The sequence below is a fragment of the Aspergillus sydowii genome, assembly GCF_001890705.1.
Source record: "Aspergillus sydowii CBS 593.65 unplaced genomic scaffold ASPSYscaffold_10, whole genome shotgun sequence".
Classification (NCBI taxonomy): Eukaryota; Fungi; Ascomycota; class Eurotiomycetes; order Eurotiales; family Aspergillaceae; genus Aspergillus; species Aspergillus sydowii.
Window position 1 is genome coordinate 36,919 of NW_024467868.1, and position 15,534 is coordinate 52,452.

The window sequence follows — 15,534 nt, forward strand, 5'->3', positions numbered from 1 at the left end:
ATCTTCCCGAGATCCGAATATCAAAACAACTCCACTCGTATTTTGCAACCCCTATCAAATCTCCTCACAATGGCTCGAATCCCCGATCAATCCGCAAGTGCAGCGCAGGTTCGTTACTACATCACGCAAACCCTGGTCGCGAGATACCACCTCGACGCCACCGCCGCCGAAGAAACTGCGCAAGCGTGGAAACTGGGTCGTGGGGCAGAACTCCACGATGCCAGTACTGGGTATCTCCAAGAACTATTCGGTGTCGAGGCTGGCTTTTGTCTCTCCAGATCTATTCTCGAGGACAGAGATGGGGCGTGGGAGAGTTCCATCGTTGGGAGGGTCTTATACTGTAAGTTATTCCGCGACCTAACCATAACAAATTAGATGCGGAAATTGTGCTGATCATTATGCCATTTCCACAGGTATACTCGGGCTATCAACCGCGTGGCTTTTTGTCCATCTGACAAATTTGCCATTTGCGTGGCCTGGACCTTGTAGGGAACTCTTCCTTAATTTTGAATAAAATCCGAAAGCGTTCATCCAGCTGATCCGCATCTCAAATAGATCCTCATTGGAAATTATTCCACGGTTTAATTGCAGCAAGTTATGGTTGGTTGAAGCCCCGGCGTCAATACTATATGCTTGCGGTTGGGGTGGCCAACCTCTGTCTTTATTTAGTTATGACTTCGTTTGGTATGTTGGCTCGCAGTGTATCTGGTTTGGATTTCGCAGGCAATTTTATGGCCAGATGAGATACTGACTGTCTGTGCTTTGATGAATGTTATATATATTCGGTATCCCCGATCCCGTCCAATCAAGTTTACAAGTAAAAAAAGTCCAACTACGCATATAGAGTACCTTTGGAGTCCAATTTTACGCTGTAGAATAGTATATCATTTTATGCATCCTTGTAAATGGCTAACCTCAACCAGTTAAGCCCCACATGCACTGCACCACAGGGCGCCTACACAGCCCCGTCCTTGTCCTTGTCCCTCCCATGAGGGGCACTGTTTATCAAAACATTCAACATCAAACCCAAATAACACAACACAAAATACTTATAACAATGACATCGCCGCCACCGAAAAAGACCTACCCAGACCCAGAATATGAAACCGCCCATCAAGAGACATTCTCGCCGCCCAAGGCAAAGATACCAACCGTGCTACCTATTGGCGTGACAGAGTCCACTTTCCAATCTGCCATACAGGAGCTTATTTCTGCGCTCGGGGTCGATTCCGTCTTTGTTGGCGAGGCTTTGGCGCACTATGTCGATCCGTATGATGTCTACGAGGATGAGGAGGCGAGGCGGAAGGTTCCCAGTGCTGCAGTCACGTAAGTCCGGAATTCAGTGAGGTTCTGGTATAGAATTGGCTTCTTCGGGCTTGCTAACGCTGGGTATGTTTGTTTGTTTGTTTCCTTATAGACCTGCGTCCATGGATGAACTGCGCCAGGTCCTTGCGATCGCTAACAAATATGCGCTTCCGCTATGGACAATTTCCAGGGGGAAGAATCTCGGGTATGATACTGATCTTTGCACGGTAGATAAAGTGTTTCCCCCGCTAATGAAGGTTCTAAATATGTAGTTATGGCGGACCTGCTCCCGTACTGAGCGGGTCAGTGACCCTCGACTTGCATCGAATGAACCGGATTCTAGAAGTCAACGATGACCTCCATTATGCCGTGGTGGAGCCCGGTGTAACCTGGACAGACCTATACAACTACTGCGTCGAGCACAAGAAGAAGGTCTGGCCAAGCACGCCGTCTCTAGGGTGGGGAAGTGTGATCGGGAATGTAAGTCCGGGACCTCTCTACCCTCCAGATACCATATCCTAAACCACTGTAGAAAGCTACTTGGAGACTGACTCGGGTATCATAGACAGTAGACCGCGGCACAGGCTTCGGTCCAAACTCAGTCCACCACCAGTGCGTCGCCGGATGTGAAATCATGCTCGCTGACGGCGACATCCTCCGCACAGGCCAGTTTGGACTCACGAATTCTCCTTCTGCGTTTCTATCTAAATTTACATTCGGTCCCTCGGTCGAGGGCCTCTTCTGGCAGAGTAACTTGGGCATTGTAACGAAAATGAGTATCTGGATGACTCCGCAGCCGTCCGCGTTTATGGCGTGCACGTTCAGCATGCCTGAATTCGAGGACTTGGAGGTCATAGTTGATACGCTGGGTGTGATGCGTCGGAATGATGTTATTCCTAGCATGGTGTTTGTCGGGAACGTCGTCGAGGCGCTCTGTATCCATGGTCGACGAAGGGATTATTGGAAAGGGGATGGGCCTATCCCGGACTGGAGGGTGAAGGAGCTTCAGAAACAGCTCGGGCTTGGATATTGGGCGGCGCGATTCGGGCTATATGGACCGAAACGGATTGTTCAGGCGCATTTCGATGAGATTCGGGATGTTCTCAAGGAGAAGGCCCCGAGTGGGGAGTTCACGGGGAAACTCTTTGCAGCGGAGAATGGGGAACTGCTTGATGCCAGGTCGATTCCGTTTGAGGATGGGAATGTGCTTGTGGGTGTTCCTAGTTTAATGGCCATGCCGCTGATAAGTTGGCCGTTGAAGGAGGATGGAGTTGGAAAGCCCGCGCATGGTGACTATGCGCCGATAATACCATCGTCCGGGAAAAGGGTGCTTGAGTGGATGAGGCGTATAAAGCCACTCTTCGAAGCAGCAGGATGCGAACTGATGACAGACTTCTTCATGCATGAGCGGCATGTTGTTATTATGGCGATGTACACCTTTGACCAACACAGCGAGACAGAACGGAAGGCAATGCATGAGCTTTTTATGGCACTGCATAGGGAGGCAAAGAAGGAGGGATACGGGATGTATCGTGGGCATGTCCAGCACATGGGTAGGGCACAGGCTCTTGATATCTGGCCCTTGCTGACTGAATGCAGATTTGATTGCTGGTTTGAACGATTTTAATAACCACGCATATACCCGATTCGTCGAGAAACTGAAGGTAACTATTCTGGTATGCATTTGGTGACAAGATCTGACATTCGTCATAGGATGCGGTCGACCCTAACGGTATTCTGGCACCGGGAAAGCAGGGTATCTGGCCACAGAGATATCGCCACTTGCGAGATAGACCTAGCAGCGATGCATCCAAGGTGAAGTTATAGCGGAATCACCACGTTGTACTTACTTTCCTCCTTCTCAGTGCAGGAAAGGCCCTGACTCTGTACAGACCGTGATGCGTCTGGCGTCTGTTTATCGATCATCTTATTAAGCCTCCTAAGGACCTGGTCGACTAGCTCCGCGTATCCAGGAACTGTGAATGTGAATGTAAAGCGAGACGGCTATGCAGCACATAGCAAAAGTAACACAAATTCAACATCTAAGAGTGCGGAGTGTTAAATTAGCGCACTTTCTTCCCTTGTGTTACTATCTTTCGCAATCATTTCTCTAGATGATCTCTTCCTTTTCCGCCGTAACTTCCACACCAAAGCTACACTTATCAAACTCCCACATTACTTTGCAGAAAGAAGACAAAAAGCACGCTACGTTGAACAGAACCTTCGAAGCCATTATGGAGGAAGCAAAGGACCACCGAAGGTACGCTGAGTCCTTCGACGGAAGCTTTTGTGTTCCGGACAGCCCCGACGCCTGGAGAAAACTGGCAAAGCAGGGTCGAATTTTCATGAAATCCATACACGATATCCGAAACATGCTTTCTGGGTCAAAGGTCAGAAAGAGACAATTTGCTGCAATGAAGGCCATATGGCCCCAGATTCAAGATCCCGCGGTTTTTGAAAATAGGCTCGACCAGTTTGGACTGGAAGCTGTCTGGGAACAGGCATCGAGTTCAATATGGCCCTATCCATTGTCATGGACGATCTCCAAATCGATGATCTCTCTGAAGAACAAATCAGATGGCCTGGTCTATGGATGTCCACCATCAGGTGGATAAAGAGATGCGTTGATCCAATCTGTATGGATCCTGAGCCTTGAGATAACGCAATTGCAGACTAACCGAAGCAAAATTCCGCATCAGCCCCGAGACATTGAGTACGAGGCAGTGGTCAATGTTACCCTAATACAATTGCTCGACTGCATTGAAAATCTCATGGAACCAGCTAGTCCCGGATGGACCATCAAACGGGAAGTCTTTTGCCCCAAATTTCGAAAAGCCGAGTACACCGCCATCACAGATGTCGCTCTGCGGACACGCATTAAGCGTCATGTGCTAAGCGAAATTGAGGTCAAGAAGGGAGAAAGGCTTATCTCGATTGATAAAATCCGGATGCAGGAGACTTCCGAACTGGTGGCGTGGATGAAGGCTTTTGATAGCAGGGTAGCGATGTCCCGGGGGCAGTAAGTTTATATTATTATTTCTCACCTTCTCCCCTATTTTAGATAGACTGACGGGACTTCCAGCCGGCCTTTCGTTGCCCAAAATGGAGCGGATATTTACCTCGTCTTCGGAGAGGCGGAACCTGGGTATCTTGACTATTTCGACATTGGTGTTCCTGGATCAGGCTACCTTGTCATGCACGCGTTTGGTCCTTGGCCTCTTATATCTAAGGAGGGATTGGGACACTTTGTACTATCCTTGTTGCCCTTATGTTAGTGGCCAAGGGGGCAGCGGAGTCTATTGGCCGCTGAGAGGCATGGCTGATATGGCGTCGTCGGGGTCAATGAATCTCGGGAAAGGCGTTTCCGTGTAATAGGACAACGGAGGCATCCAGTCAAACATGGCATGTGTTTTTTGAAACCTTTGTGGTGTACTTATTCTCCTCCGTTTCAGTACAGGCACTACCTGGATGTGCTTGACTCGGCTTGGCATATCACCGACAATATAAAGCACTTAACCATACTTCTATATTTCATTTCTCGAAGCCTTCCAGCTGGGGATAAAAGGCCTAGCAAAAGATTGCCTCCTAGCTTGTTGGGTGGGGTTGGCCATCGTCACCCGGGAAACACACCCTCTTTCGGGCTCCCTGATCCAAACATCAAACCTTGATATCAGTCAGAAACTAGAAAAGAAACCCTGCATTATGACAGGCTCGGAGAGTGTGCTGCCTCCCACAGTGGCATATGTAAATGTCCAACTCCTCAATGGAGGAAGTATGACGGCCGAGTACCGCAAGCTGCATGCAGGCGAGCCAGCACAGAAATTCCGAATGTACAATTGGAGCTTCCTCGTCCACCATGCGATGCAGGATCGATGGCTCTTGTGGGATTTGGGGATGTCATCAGTGCGTCTATAGACTTCACCTTACCTCTATCCCAGTATCCAAGCCCTAATCAGGCGAAGAATCCAAACGACTTCCCTCCGCTGATCGCAAACGGCCCGATAATCGAAGCTGAGGTCCAAGACCCACGAGAGCGAATTCCAGACCAGATCAAGCGGCGCAGTGGGATTGGCGCTGATCGTGTCGATACAATTATACTCAGGTGCGAACCCAGCCCAGCCTCAACCCTAAGCTCATGCCGCAGCGCGTGGACTGATTGGTTTGATTTTGTAGCCACGCACATTTCGACCACTGCCGACCCGCAAAGGGAACATTCCCCAACGCCACTGTGCTCTTCGGCCCTGGCACATCTGAATACTGCTCCCCGGGCCACCTCGCAGATCTAACCTCCCCCTGGGACGGGCGGTACTTCGACCCCGAGCGAGCAACAGAGCGGTGGGAGACACTGGCAGGCCCGTGGGTCGCATTCGGCCCGTTCGAGCGCGCTATGGATTTCTTCGGCGACGGGTCGTTCTGGGTTATCCAAGCGCCGGGCCATATGCCTGGCAATCTGTGCGCGTGCGCCAGGCTGCAATCGGGCGAGTGGATTATGTTGGGCTCGGATTGTTGCCATTCTCGGTAGGTATACCCTGACAAGAAGCAGTGTTAGTTAAGGCGGGCTGAGAGGCTGATCATGTTTCAGGGAGTTATTCGACGGGGTAAAAGAATTTGGGACGTTTAAGCTCCCTGATGGGAGTACGGGGTGTCTGCACACGGATGCTGCTGCTGCGAGGGATACGCTGGCGCGGATGAGGATGATGGAGGAAATCAGGGTGCATATTGCCCTGGCGCACGACGCGACATGGATGGACAGCGAGAGTAACCCAGTTTTGCTGTCTTTACTGGACGAGACGTTTCGTGATGATATTCGCACTGCTTTGCGCAGGCAGGAGCCATTTTGACGAAAGGTCTGTTTATTTAACCTGGCATGTAATAAACTGGTATAATTAAGGAATGTACCTTCGTCGTGCCGGTACTTTTGTCCACTGGTCCGTCCCACTGCGGCCCTCCCGACGCCCGATCTTCCCGAGATCCGTCGGTTCATTACTATGTAGTACCTACTAAATTACTAAGGGGTCCATATATTAATATAAACTCTGGGAGTACTGGTAGGATATCCATTATTTCATAGTTCGGAATATTTTCGGTTGTTCATCAAATGCGCATCGGTAACCACGGTTCGACTTGTCATGCCACGGATTTTCGGTACCTTAGTGATTATGTAAAGTAGGATGGATGAACGGGGTGGTACGAGGGAGATGAAAAGCTTGATGTGACTCAGATATCCAGGGCAGAGTATAAATACGCTATCAACCTTTCTTTCTGTCTTTCCCCTTCACATCTCACAAATACTCTCCAAGACACGGCCTACCAACCATGCTCGGCACTTGCATCGAAAGAGTACTCCGAGTTTTCGGAAAGACTGACAGCCAAATCCAGCGTATAAGACTACGGTGGAGCGTTCGCTTCGTCCGTAGCCTCCCGAGGGCAGTATATTCACGCACCCGGAAGCTTCTCGCTTGGTATGATGACCAAAGCCAGACAGAGCATGCGGTTTTGCAGCGCATGCACCAGCTCAACCAAGAAGGTGGTGAAGAGGTCTACCGGTATAACCTGCACCCCGATATCCCTTCCAGGCCAATATCTGCGAACGAGGACAGAACAAGCCAAGCCCTTCGCAGACTACGCACTAAATTGCTCAATATCCGGGCACAGCTACGGAGAAGCTGGAATAGCGAACCTGATAATACCCTGATGTGGATAGTTAACAGCTACTGGAGAACCAATCGTTACGAGGACGGTCGGTCTCATTATTGGGCATACTATCGTCAGAGGTGTGCTGATAGAGGTGGGTGTTGCGGAAGGGCATGTGGTTGCTGTGAGAAACCCCTTGACGAGTATTGGATCCGGAACTGCAGAAGGGGGGCCGGGCTGAAGGAGACAATGTTCTTGGAGAAGGTGTACGGCCACTGTACGTCCGAGTGTGCCTGCTGTGTGATCACTCATGGCGTCTATGAGCCTGATCCGCGCCTTCCTAGACCTGATTTTGTTGTTGGAGGAAGGAGCTCCTCGTAGCAGCGTCTGTTTAAATCTCAGCTTCGTCCACGGGCCGTTGGAGGTTTTCCTTTCTCTCTCCATAGTTAGTGCTATTCATCTTTATTCAAACTATTATTAAAATCGATAGTTCATGGCAGTTATTAACAACCTCCACATCAACGACACCTCGGGCCTCTCCGCCGGCTTTGTGGTTTTCGGGCTCGCCGCCCTCCTCTGCGCGCCGGTGACGGTGTTTGTGTACCAGTGCTCCCGAAACTATTTCGGCGGCACTGGACGGTAAACAAGATCCTCGGTCTTTTAAATTTGGACAATGCTGACACGCACCATAGCTTCCGTCCCGGCGACGTAGAGGGGGCGGCGCCCGCGCCGGCTGGTGACGAGCCTGAGGCTGGAGGGGAGGAGGAGGGGTGGGAGCTCCAGTCGATGGCCGTCAACCAGCCGGCGGCAAACGGCCCGACAACCACTTAGCCGGCGGCAAACGGCCCGACAACCACTTAGCCGGCGGAGAGGGACCCGGGGGTCGTCGGTGTGGAGTAAGTTCCCTTCTACATACCTGGTATATCCTTGTCAACCACACTTTGGGTGCTAATGCTCTGTGAAGGGAAAAAACAAAAAAAAAAAAAAAAAAAAGACCACCACTCAAGACCACCACTCAAGTCCACCACTCGAGACCGCTGCGGCCATGATCGAGACGCGCGAACGAACGTATAGGTATTCCTGAGGTCGATACGCTTAAAACCAACAGAGGCCATCACTACAAAACCACCACCACAAGATCAATAACTACAAAACAACCACTACAAGACCACCACTCAAGACCTCCACTCAAGACCTCCACTACTACTACCACCGCTACCATTACCACTGCTACTATAAGACCACTACTCAAGTCCACTACTCAAGTCCACCACTGAAGTCCACCACTGAAGTCCACCACTCAAAACCACCAGTCAAGCCTACCACTACCACAAAACTATCACTCAAGACCTTCACTACCACTACTACCGCTACCATTACCACTGCTACCATAAGACCACCACTCAAGACCACTACTCAAGTCCACCACTGAAGTCCACCACTCAAGACCACCACTCAAGACCTCCACTCAAGACCTCCACTACTACTACCACTGCTACCACAAGACCACCGCTACCACAAGACCACTACTCAAGACCACTACTCAAGTCCACCACTCAAGACCACCACTCAAGACCTCCACTCAAGACCTCCACTACTACTACCACTGCTACCACAAGACCACCGCTACCACAAGACCACTACTCAAGATCACCATAAGACTATCGCTACGAAGCTGTTACTCCAAGGCCACCACCAAACCACCACTACAAGACCACTGCCATCATGTTATTACTCTGTGGCTATCGCCCCAAGACTACCACAAGACCTATAACTACAAGACCACGACGAGAGCCATCGCCACCGTCAAACCTAGCATTATCAGAGCCCAGAAGCTCCCACAGAGCAAACCTTTCAAACCAAACGCAGGTCCCGCAAAGCAAAAGAAATAGCCCCAAACGCCTGTCTGCTCCATTCTGGGGGCTTGCGGAGGATCCCATTTTCTGTCGAGATTCTAGACTACTACACCAAAGGCATCCATGTCTGGTGACTAGCAGTTATTTCTCACAGTTTCTGTTCCACACACACAAGCCTGATATCGGGTACCACAAATCCGGGTGTCTAATGTAGGTGAGCAGAACACGGTGAGAAAACAACATTATACTGACTGTTAATAGCTGCTCCCGTTCTACAACCTTCGAACCATCCGACTTTCAACGACCTTTCTACTGAACTCTTGAGCTTGGATCATATTTGGGAGGTGGATATAATATCATGCGCCAGTGGCAGTGATGGATTGATTTCTCCTATTGCAGCTGTGAAACATGTCTGAGCAAGAAATGCTTTACCTTTTGTTACATATTAAATGGTATACCATGGACTACAGTGTTTACAATATAATAGCTCGTCTCAGCTCACGTGCACCTTGTAGAGTGGTGTTACCCAGTTTCATTTCGCCTCCAGCTTCATCTCTTCTTCTTTCTTTTCATCCACATCTCACAATTATTCAAAATGAAGATCCTCTGTGATGGCGGCCCCTGCCCTTACGAACCCCTCGTCAAAATCGGCTTTGCTCTCTCCTGCGCCACCTCTGTGGCCTTTCTTGTTTGGGCTTTCCTTTTTCTGTGCGCCATTGGCCCGTATGTACTGGCGACTCTATATCATTTGGATAACACTAACCAGGTCTCTAGATACCGCCTTCGCCCTCTCACAAGGCGCCGCTAAGAGCCCTCGCGTGGAAATTAAAGTAAGATCACCCTTGTTGTTGGACTGGCCGATCACATTGCTAATGCTGAATTGTAGTTTTGGCCTTATATTTATTACGTATACATTTATCTTGTATAAATTACCAATTAAAAGTCTGCCTGCTCGCCTCAATTACTCCAGAACAACGTAGAGTACCCATCTGGGGATATCGTAGCGTCCATGGCCGACAGCAGAAGGTAAGACCTGAAACGACATTAGAAAGATATGTAAAAGTACCAGGCTTTACTGTATTGGTAAAGGGTTTTAGTGAATTTTCACATTTTGTCCCACGATTTTGTTACTGCCTCGGAGAAATCTTTTCCTTAGACAGTTTGTGTCTTCCCACCACAGCCTCAACATTACTCACCCAACTCAACACCATGAGCACCAGCTTTTTCAACGCGATAATCTCCACGGCGAGGAACCAGGAAGACGATGTTCCTTTAAAGGATCCTTTTGCTTTCCCGCCAGCGTCAAGTGGTGGAAGCGACTGGCATTTCAAGGCGCCCTCCACGATAAAACAATCAATGACATTAAGAACATGTGGTCAGGATCCAAGGTACGCAGGCGCCAGTTCACGGCCATGAAAGCCATATGGCCACCTGCAAAAACGCCGGGCACTCTGGAAATGGAGTTGGACGATTTTTGTCTTGACACCGTCTGGGGCCAGGCGAGAGGACTCCTTGAATCATCGGACGATTTCAGGAGGTTTTTAACAATTGTTCATCGCGGTTTGGATATTAGCGATCTTTCTGCGGGCTACCCGGGGTGGGCTGGTTCCTGGATGCCCACCGTGAGGTGGTTGAAGTCTTGTGGTTGATCCTATCGGTATGACTTCGCCGGCCGTTTAGAGCCAAGCGATAACAAATTCTTAACGTATGATCGTGGACTAACAAGTCGAAGATACAAACAAAACCCGCCCAATTACAGATGAAATTACTGTGAACGTATCTTTAGTCTTGCTGTTGGATGAACTGCAGACCCTCTTGCAGGGCCCAGTCCGGGCTGACTGGACCATACCTCGGGCAGTTTTTCAGGTCAAGCTCCAACGCGCCGAGTACGCATCCATCACAATGGAGCGCTCTGGACGCGCATTCTGCACCGAGTGCTAGTATTGGTGGAGGTGAAGAAGGGGGTAAGGAACGCGGCCTCCGATAAAGTCAGAATGCAAGAGACAGCTGAGATGGTCGCTTGGATCAAGGCCGGCGACCAGAGAGCGGTGATCTTCTATGGGAAGTAAGTATATATCCTCGGCGGTTTCTCCTATATTTCGTGGACTGACAGTAGTGGGAATCAGGAGCCTACTTATCGCCCAAGATGGAGTAGTGGTTTACCTTATCTTTGCAGAAGCAGACCCCGGGTATTTCGACCACCTACCCTTTTCATGCATACCTACGGTCCCTGGCGCCTAGGTTATGGGCCCGAGATGGAATCCCTCTATAGGCTGATCATGGCGATAATGCTCGCCGCGAAGAATGTGGCGTATACGTTAGACCATTAGGGAGCATGGCCGGCGTGGCGTTGGGGTTAAGTAGTTAAGGTGGTATCCTCATGTGGTTGTGAGAGCTTTGAGACTATCAGGTTGAGATTCTTACGTTTACCGGTAGTTCAGCAGTAGTGACGCTGGTTTTCCGAGGGAGTACTGAGAATATCGCAGCAATATCCGACCAAGATGCCGTGCGTCTAACGTTATGTGCTATTGTGCTTTTCTTTTTCGTTTTATTGGTTTTGTTTGTTCCAAGGTCCTCTTTCAGAAATCGTCAGTGCAACTGAATGATATCATCTATTTTGCACGAAAACAGTCTGTATCTTGTTCGTCCGAGATGCGCATCTTATGTTTCCTTTCCCCGTCAGAAGAGTAAATTGGGCATGGTCTGTAGTCACAATCTAGTTACTCAAACTGCAAATTAATTTAAGTACCAGTGACTATTATTGCAAATGTGGGAAGCTTTTGAATGGTTTGCCTGAGGCCGCTTAGCGGTGTTACTCCCACTTCTCTCAAGGTTTACCTCAGTCCCACTTACCTACCTATTCTCTTCCTCTCCCAACTCCTCACTTCCTTCTATCAGCTCGCTTCAAGCCATGACTCTGATAATCTCTACACTATGTCCCAAGAACTCGATAGCCTTGTCAACTCACTCGCAGACGCTTTTGCTAAGCTCATGATGTCTAGAGAAGACACCAAGGCCGATTGCTTAGCAGTCCTCAAGACTCAATACACACTTGTGCAAGAATGGCCAACACCCTTCATCAAAAAAGCGGATCTCGAATGATCAGGTCAGAGGTTTTCGAAGATCCTGATTCCAGAGTGCCAAAATTCTTCAAACCCTGGTCTATGGAACGACTGTCATCTTTCAAGTTTGATAGCTCGGACCCAAAAGTTGGGAAGGATGTTGCGAAATCTTATGAGATCATTAATCACGGCTCTTACACATTGCGGAAAAACAGGTTTCCTCTCTGTGCCCGTTTGAGGATCATTCGCGGATGTTTCATCAGTGAGGTGCAGGCCTGGCCGCGAGAATCGCTCGGTGAAACTCATAGGCTTTCATTTTACACGGGATGGAAGTTTCTCGAGTAAGTAATAGATCCACGACGCAACTTCCCTATTCGCTGCTAATATCTCTTCCTGTATCAGGCTTTACACGCCAAAAATTAAGCGCGATATGCGTTGGGGAATTGACTGGGGGTGTCATGGCGGCTGGGTCAAACACGGTGGCAAACACCCGCATATCAAAGCAGCTATGCACAGTGCTATCAATGTAGATGACGCGGACGAGCTTCTAAGAAGCGAGCTTCTCATCATTCTTGGTATCATGATAGAGCGCATGCAAGACGAATCGCTGAAAAACCATATCATTATTCCGGTAACATGGAGCTCCCCTGCCCCCTCCCCTCCCTCATTCCTTTTCCCGTCGAGCATTGATAATAACCTTGATTTTCATCCATAGGTAATGTTCTTTTCGTTTGTTGGCCCGCGAAGTGGGAGGGTTCTTACTGCGTACTTTGATGGGCAGAATCTGGTCGTACAGAAAACACCAGTCTACTATTTCCCGGGCTCTCCTAATAGTGATGCTATGCTTGAATTTTTGCGTCGCCAGGCTGGTGGAATTAATCTGTCTCTGGGTACTAGTCGTTTCCCCAAGCCAGTTGGAGGCGCTCAAGTGCCTGTCTAGAGGAGATTATGCTTGCAGTATACCAGCTGGATGGGCAGTATTAGGAATTCCCTTTTGACGAGACTCGATCATGGCCATGTAGGAGTTTGTTTCATTCAGGATATCTTGCAATTTTGTGGTATAATCACGTCTCGCCGAACTTACCAAGCTACATATATTCTGCATACCACGGCTTCTCTTCCATCCCTCTGCCACGAATCAAACCATGACGTAGAGCTCACATAGGAGTACATGGCCATTGGTACCCGAACTCCACCCAAGGACATACTAAAGCCAGTGTTTCCGATCAGATATCGCTCACTTCGTTCCATCATGGCTTTATCAGGGCTATTCAGTAACGCATCGATCTCTCTTGGCCGCAAGGTTGACTGTCTGAGTGCCGGGAGTTTTCTGATAGGGTTGGGCTGCTCGCCTGACTACACGACAGGCAAGCAAATGACGTCGGACCCAGGAACTTTCGCTTCTATCATATGGTCCTGGAAAACTTTCTCTAGCCTCATCCCAAAGCGAGTTTAGAAGGCAGATTCGGAGGTGACAGTATTAGCTATCTTGCCACAATCGTGGAGGGTGGAAAACTTACGCTCCTGTACTTTTTCCAATGATAATCTATATATATTACCCTAACTTAGACGGGTTTCTTCCCAGTAAACCAGGTATGCACCCCTGCCTAGAGATGCTGCGTGAAGGATTCAGTGTAGTCATCGCCAATCCAGCACCTCAGCCCACCAAGAGAGGACTCGTATACTGTGACATCCGTACCTAGAGGAGAATACGATTTCATGATTCAACCCATTCGGCAACTGGTGAAGCCATACGGGAAAACTCTAATAGGACCAAGTCCCAGCAGATGGAGGATTTAGGCACCTAGATACCAGGTCCCATGTGCCGGAGGTATTGCGGGCAGATTACGTAGTTATTGGGCCCATGTCAAGGTAAACATTGAACCTTGAGCAAACCTTCACCTCTGCATATTCTTCCATTCGCCAAAATGGTCTATTCCAGCCCAATATTGGTCTGTGACCTTATGCAAAACCACCGTGCTGTCTTTGTCAATCCGCTTCTATGGACTACCCGTCATTTCGATCTTCAAGGGTGTCGATTTGAGGATGTCCAGAGCAAGACCTCCAGTATAGACTTCACACAAGGCAACTGCAGCACAGAAGTAGATCTCAAAATCTGCAAAAAGCGAGAATTGGACGCACAAAACCTAGCAGAGACAGCTTACCGCACAGTAAAACGCAATTGTCTTATCTCTATCCTTGTGGGAGAGGGGCGTGAATTTGCTAAAATTCGGTAAGAGATGCTATTCAATCCGATACCAGCTGGCTTTTAGAGACTGGCTTGACTGACATCTTTCCTGGATAGCCAAGGACCTGGGTTCTTCTTTGCGGGTATTCTCGCCCATAGTCCAAGTTATACAGTGTTTCATCGTCACGGTCAACCCAAACAGCATGTCCGTGAAGGCTCACCTCCTTTGGTAGGCTACTTGGATTATGGAGAAGTCAGTGGAAGCCGCTTGAGGAAATTCTTCCCACGCCCAGCCCCGCGTGGACGTTTCAACAAGCCCGGTGTTGCACTTAGCAAAAAGAAACTGGCTCAAGTAACTCCGAAGGAATGGACTGGTGACCCGTATTTTGTCTGTCTCTTATTAGCTCTAGCACAACTCCAATAGCGTAAGCTGGGACGATCGCGAAAACCACGGGGCTACACGGTATGTCGTTCTTTTCTTTCAACAACCCTGGTCCTAGTCTAGTCTTTTGGGTCCCAACTCACTCGTCTCACAGTCGCGTCTTTTTGTGACGGATATGTTCGACCGTGAGTATATTCATCTTTACGACACTGAAATCACTACCGACCTTCTCAACGCACTCGCAAAGCCAAAGTCTGCTACGAAGCCTGTCCAATCGCCGGTGATTAGGCGAAAAAGGATCCCATACAAACCTTATGATACCTTCTGTGATCGATTCAGCGCGGAGCTCGTGGCTCCGAGTCTTGGACACTTCGACGCAACTATCGTTCTGTCAGATAAGCTCAGTCCCAAACGACAACATGAGCAGGACAGCACCAATTCTGCAAGCTTGGTCGACTCGTATAGTGGAAACTAATGGTCCTAATCCCGGAAACTTTTGGTCTATACCTTGGTGATTCTATATTAAGGTACTATTCCACAAGCTTCGGTTATACTTGTCGCGGTCAATTTGGCAGCTTGGGCTACTACGTAGCTGGCACTTTTGGTCATATCCACCACAATTGCATACCCATTCTCACGATTTCACGTGTATCCAGCAGATTTTCCGATCATGGCTTCCACAAAGGGTTGCTGGTAGCTATTAACAGCCGTTAGCAAATCTTGTAACGCACCATCACCAGCTTCAATGTGGCTCTGTGGTCTTTGGTTGATAGTCAACTCTTAGGGCAGCTCCCCACAATAGGTGTCTCCGGCCTTCCTGGAGTTGAGTTTGTACACGCTTGTTTGACGCTTAGAACGTGACAGGATTGCCTGAGAGCATGATAAACAATAGGTAATACAGCAAGTTTATGGGAGGAAAAGACTTAGAAGAATGTGAAGCTAGCTCTCTATCATCAGAAACAATAACCGTTTCCCATTATGTGCAATATGGAGGATTTATCTTCAATATCTACACATAAGAGCAAATTCGAATAGCTCAACGCTCTCCAACTACTATCTCCCTCGCGACATTTATTAGTCTCCTCAGCACAAAAGTATAAATATCTA

General features: G+C 49.0%; 10 protein-coding genes across 10 annotated transcripts; all 10 read left to right on the plus strand.

Annotated features, from left to right (window-relative positions):
* Positions 1-69: 69 nt before the first annotated feature.
* Positions 70-455, plus strand: ASPSYDRAFT_92026 (uncharacterized protein; the record flags this gene model as incomplete). Its single annotated transcript, XM_040852591.1, has 2 exons — positions 70-340; positions 376-455. The coding sequence occupies 2 exons, from the start codon at positions 70-72 to the stop codon at positions 453-455; spliced, it is 351 nt and encodes a 116-aa protein (XP_040699620.1).
* A 602-nt stretch (positions 456-1,057) lies between these two features.
* Positions 1,058-3,132, plus strand: ASPSYDRAFT_157152 (FAD-binding oxidoreductase; the record flags this gene model as incomplete). The annotated part of the gene is made up of 6 exons (XM_040842622.1): positions 1,058-1,326; positions 1,418-1,510; positions 1,578-1,785; positions 1,871-2,858; positions 2,905-2,969; positions 3,019-3,132. The coding sequence occupies 6 exons, from the start codon at positions 1,058-1,060 to the stop codon at positions 3,130-3,132; spliced, it is 1,737 nt and encodes a 578-aa protein (XP_040699621.1).
* A 212-nt stretch (positions 3,133-3,344) lies between these two features.
* Positions 3,345-4,213, plus strand: ASPSYDRAFT_48058 (uncharacterized protein). The gene has a single exon (XM_040847558.1). The coding sequence runs from the start codon at positions 3,420-3,422 to the stop codon at positions 3,918-3,920; it is 501 nt and encodes a 166-aa protein (XP_040699622.1). The 5' UTR covers positions 3,345-3,419; the 3' UTR covers positions 3,921-4,213.
* A 787-nt stretch (positions 4,214-5,000) lies between these two features.
* On the plus strand, positions 5,001-6,301 carry ASPSYDRAFT_48061 (MBL fold metallo-hydrolase). The gene is made up of 4 exons (XM_040847559.1): positions 5,001-5,208; positions 5,268-5,407; positions 5,479-5,823; positions 5,888-6,301. Exons 1-4 carry the CDS (start codon positions 5,008-5,010, stop codon positions 6,144-6,146), a joined length of 945 nt encoding a protein of 314 aa, XP_040699623.1. The 5' UTR covers positions 5,001-5,007; the 3' UTR covers positions 6,147-6,301.
* A 50-nt stretch (positions 6,302-6,351) lies between these two features.
* On the plus strand, positions 6,352-7,699 carry ASPSYDRAFT_48063 (uncharacterized protein). The gene has a single exon (XM_040847560.1). It carries the CDS (start codon positions 6,622-6,624, stop codon positions 7,318-7,320), a length of 699 nt encoding a protein of 232 aa, XP_040699624.1. The 5' UTR covers positions 6,352-6,621; the 3' UTR covers positions 7,321-7,699.
* A 632-nt stretch (positions 7,700-8,331) lies between these two features.
* On the plus strand, positions 8,332-9,190 carry ASPSYDRAFT_383562 (uncharacterized protein). The gene is made up of 3 exons (XM_040845708.1): positions 8,332-8,486; positions 8,514-9,005; positions 9,057-9,190. Exons 2-3 carry the CDS (start codon positions 8,665-8,667, stop codon positions 9,109-9,111), a joined length of 396 nt encoding a protein of 131 aa, XP_040699625.1. The 5' UTR covers positions 8,332-8,486; positions 8,514-8,664; the 3' UTR covers positions 9,112-9,190.
* Positions 9,191-9,390: 200 nt separating this feature from the next.
* On the plus strand, positions 9,391-10,772 carry ASPSYDRAFT_70710 (uncharacterized protein). The gene is made up of 5 exons (XM_040850527.1): positions 9,391-9,518; positions 9,570-9,625; positions 9,739-9,821; positions 9,976-10,417; positions 10,617-10,772. The coding sequence occupies exons 1-5, from the start codon at positions 9,407-9,409 to the stop codon at positions 10,734-10,736; spliced, it is 813 nt and encodes a 270-aa protein (XP_040699626.1). The 5' UTR covers positions 9,391-9,406; the 3' UTR covers positions 10,737-10,772.
* An 8-nt stretch (positions 10,773-10,780) lies between these two features.
* On the plus strand, positions 10,781-11,303 carry ASPSYDRAFT_134617 (uncharacterized protein). Its single transcript, XM_040840686.1, has 2 exons — positions 10,781-10,860; positions 10,922-11,303. The coding sequence occupies exons 1-2, from the start codon at positions 10,790-10,792 to the stop codon at positions 11,034-11,036; spliced, it is 186 nt and encodes a 61-aa protein (XP_040699627.1). The 5' UTR covers positions 10,781-10,789; the 3' UTR covers positions 11,037-11,303.
* A 390-nt stretch (positions 11,304-11,693) lies between these two features.
* ASPSYDRAFT_134618 (uncharacterized protein) lies at positions 11,694-12,941 on the plus strand. Its single transcript, XM_040840687.1, has 3 exons — positions 11,694-12,198; positions 12,260-12,488; positions 12,573-12,941. The coding sequence occupies exons 1-3, from the start codon at positions 11,858-11,860 to the stop codon at positions 12,795-12,797; spliced, it is 795 nt and encodes a 264-aa protein (XP_040699628.1). The 5' UTR covers positions 11,694-11,857; the 3' UTR covers positions 12,798-12,941.
* An 844-nt stretch (positions 12,942-13,785) lies between these two features.
* On the plus strand, positions 13,786-15,042 carry ASPSYDRAFT_1157950 (uncharacterized protein; the record flags this gene model as incomplete). The annotated part of the gene is made up of 4 exons (XM_040840040.1): positions 13,786-14,090; positions 14,163-14,426; positions 14,470-14,508; positions 14,551-15,042. 4 exons carry the CDS (start codon positions 13,786-13,788, stop codon positions 14,900-14,902), a joined length of 960 nt encoding a protein of 319 aa, XP_040699629.1. The 3' UTR covers positions 14,903-15,042.
* Between the last annotated feature and the right edge of the window lie 492 nt (positions 15,043-15,534).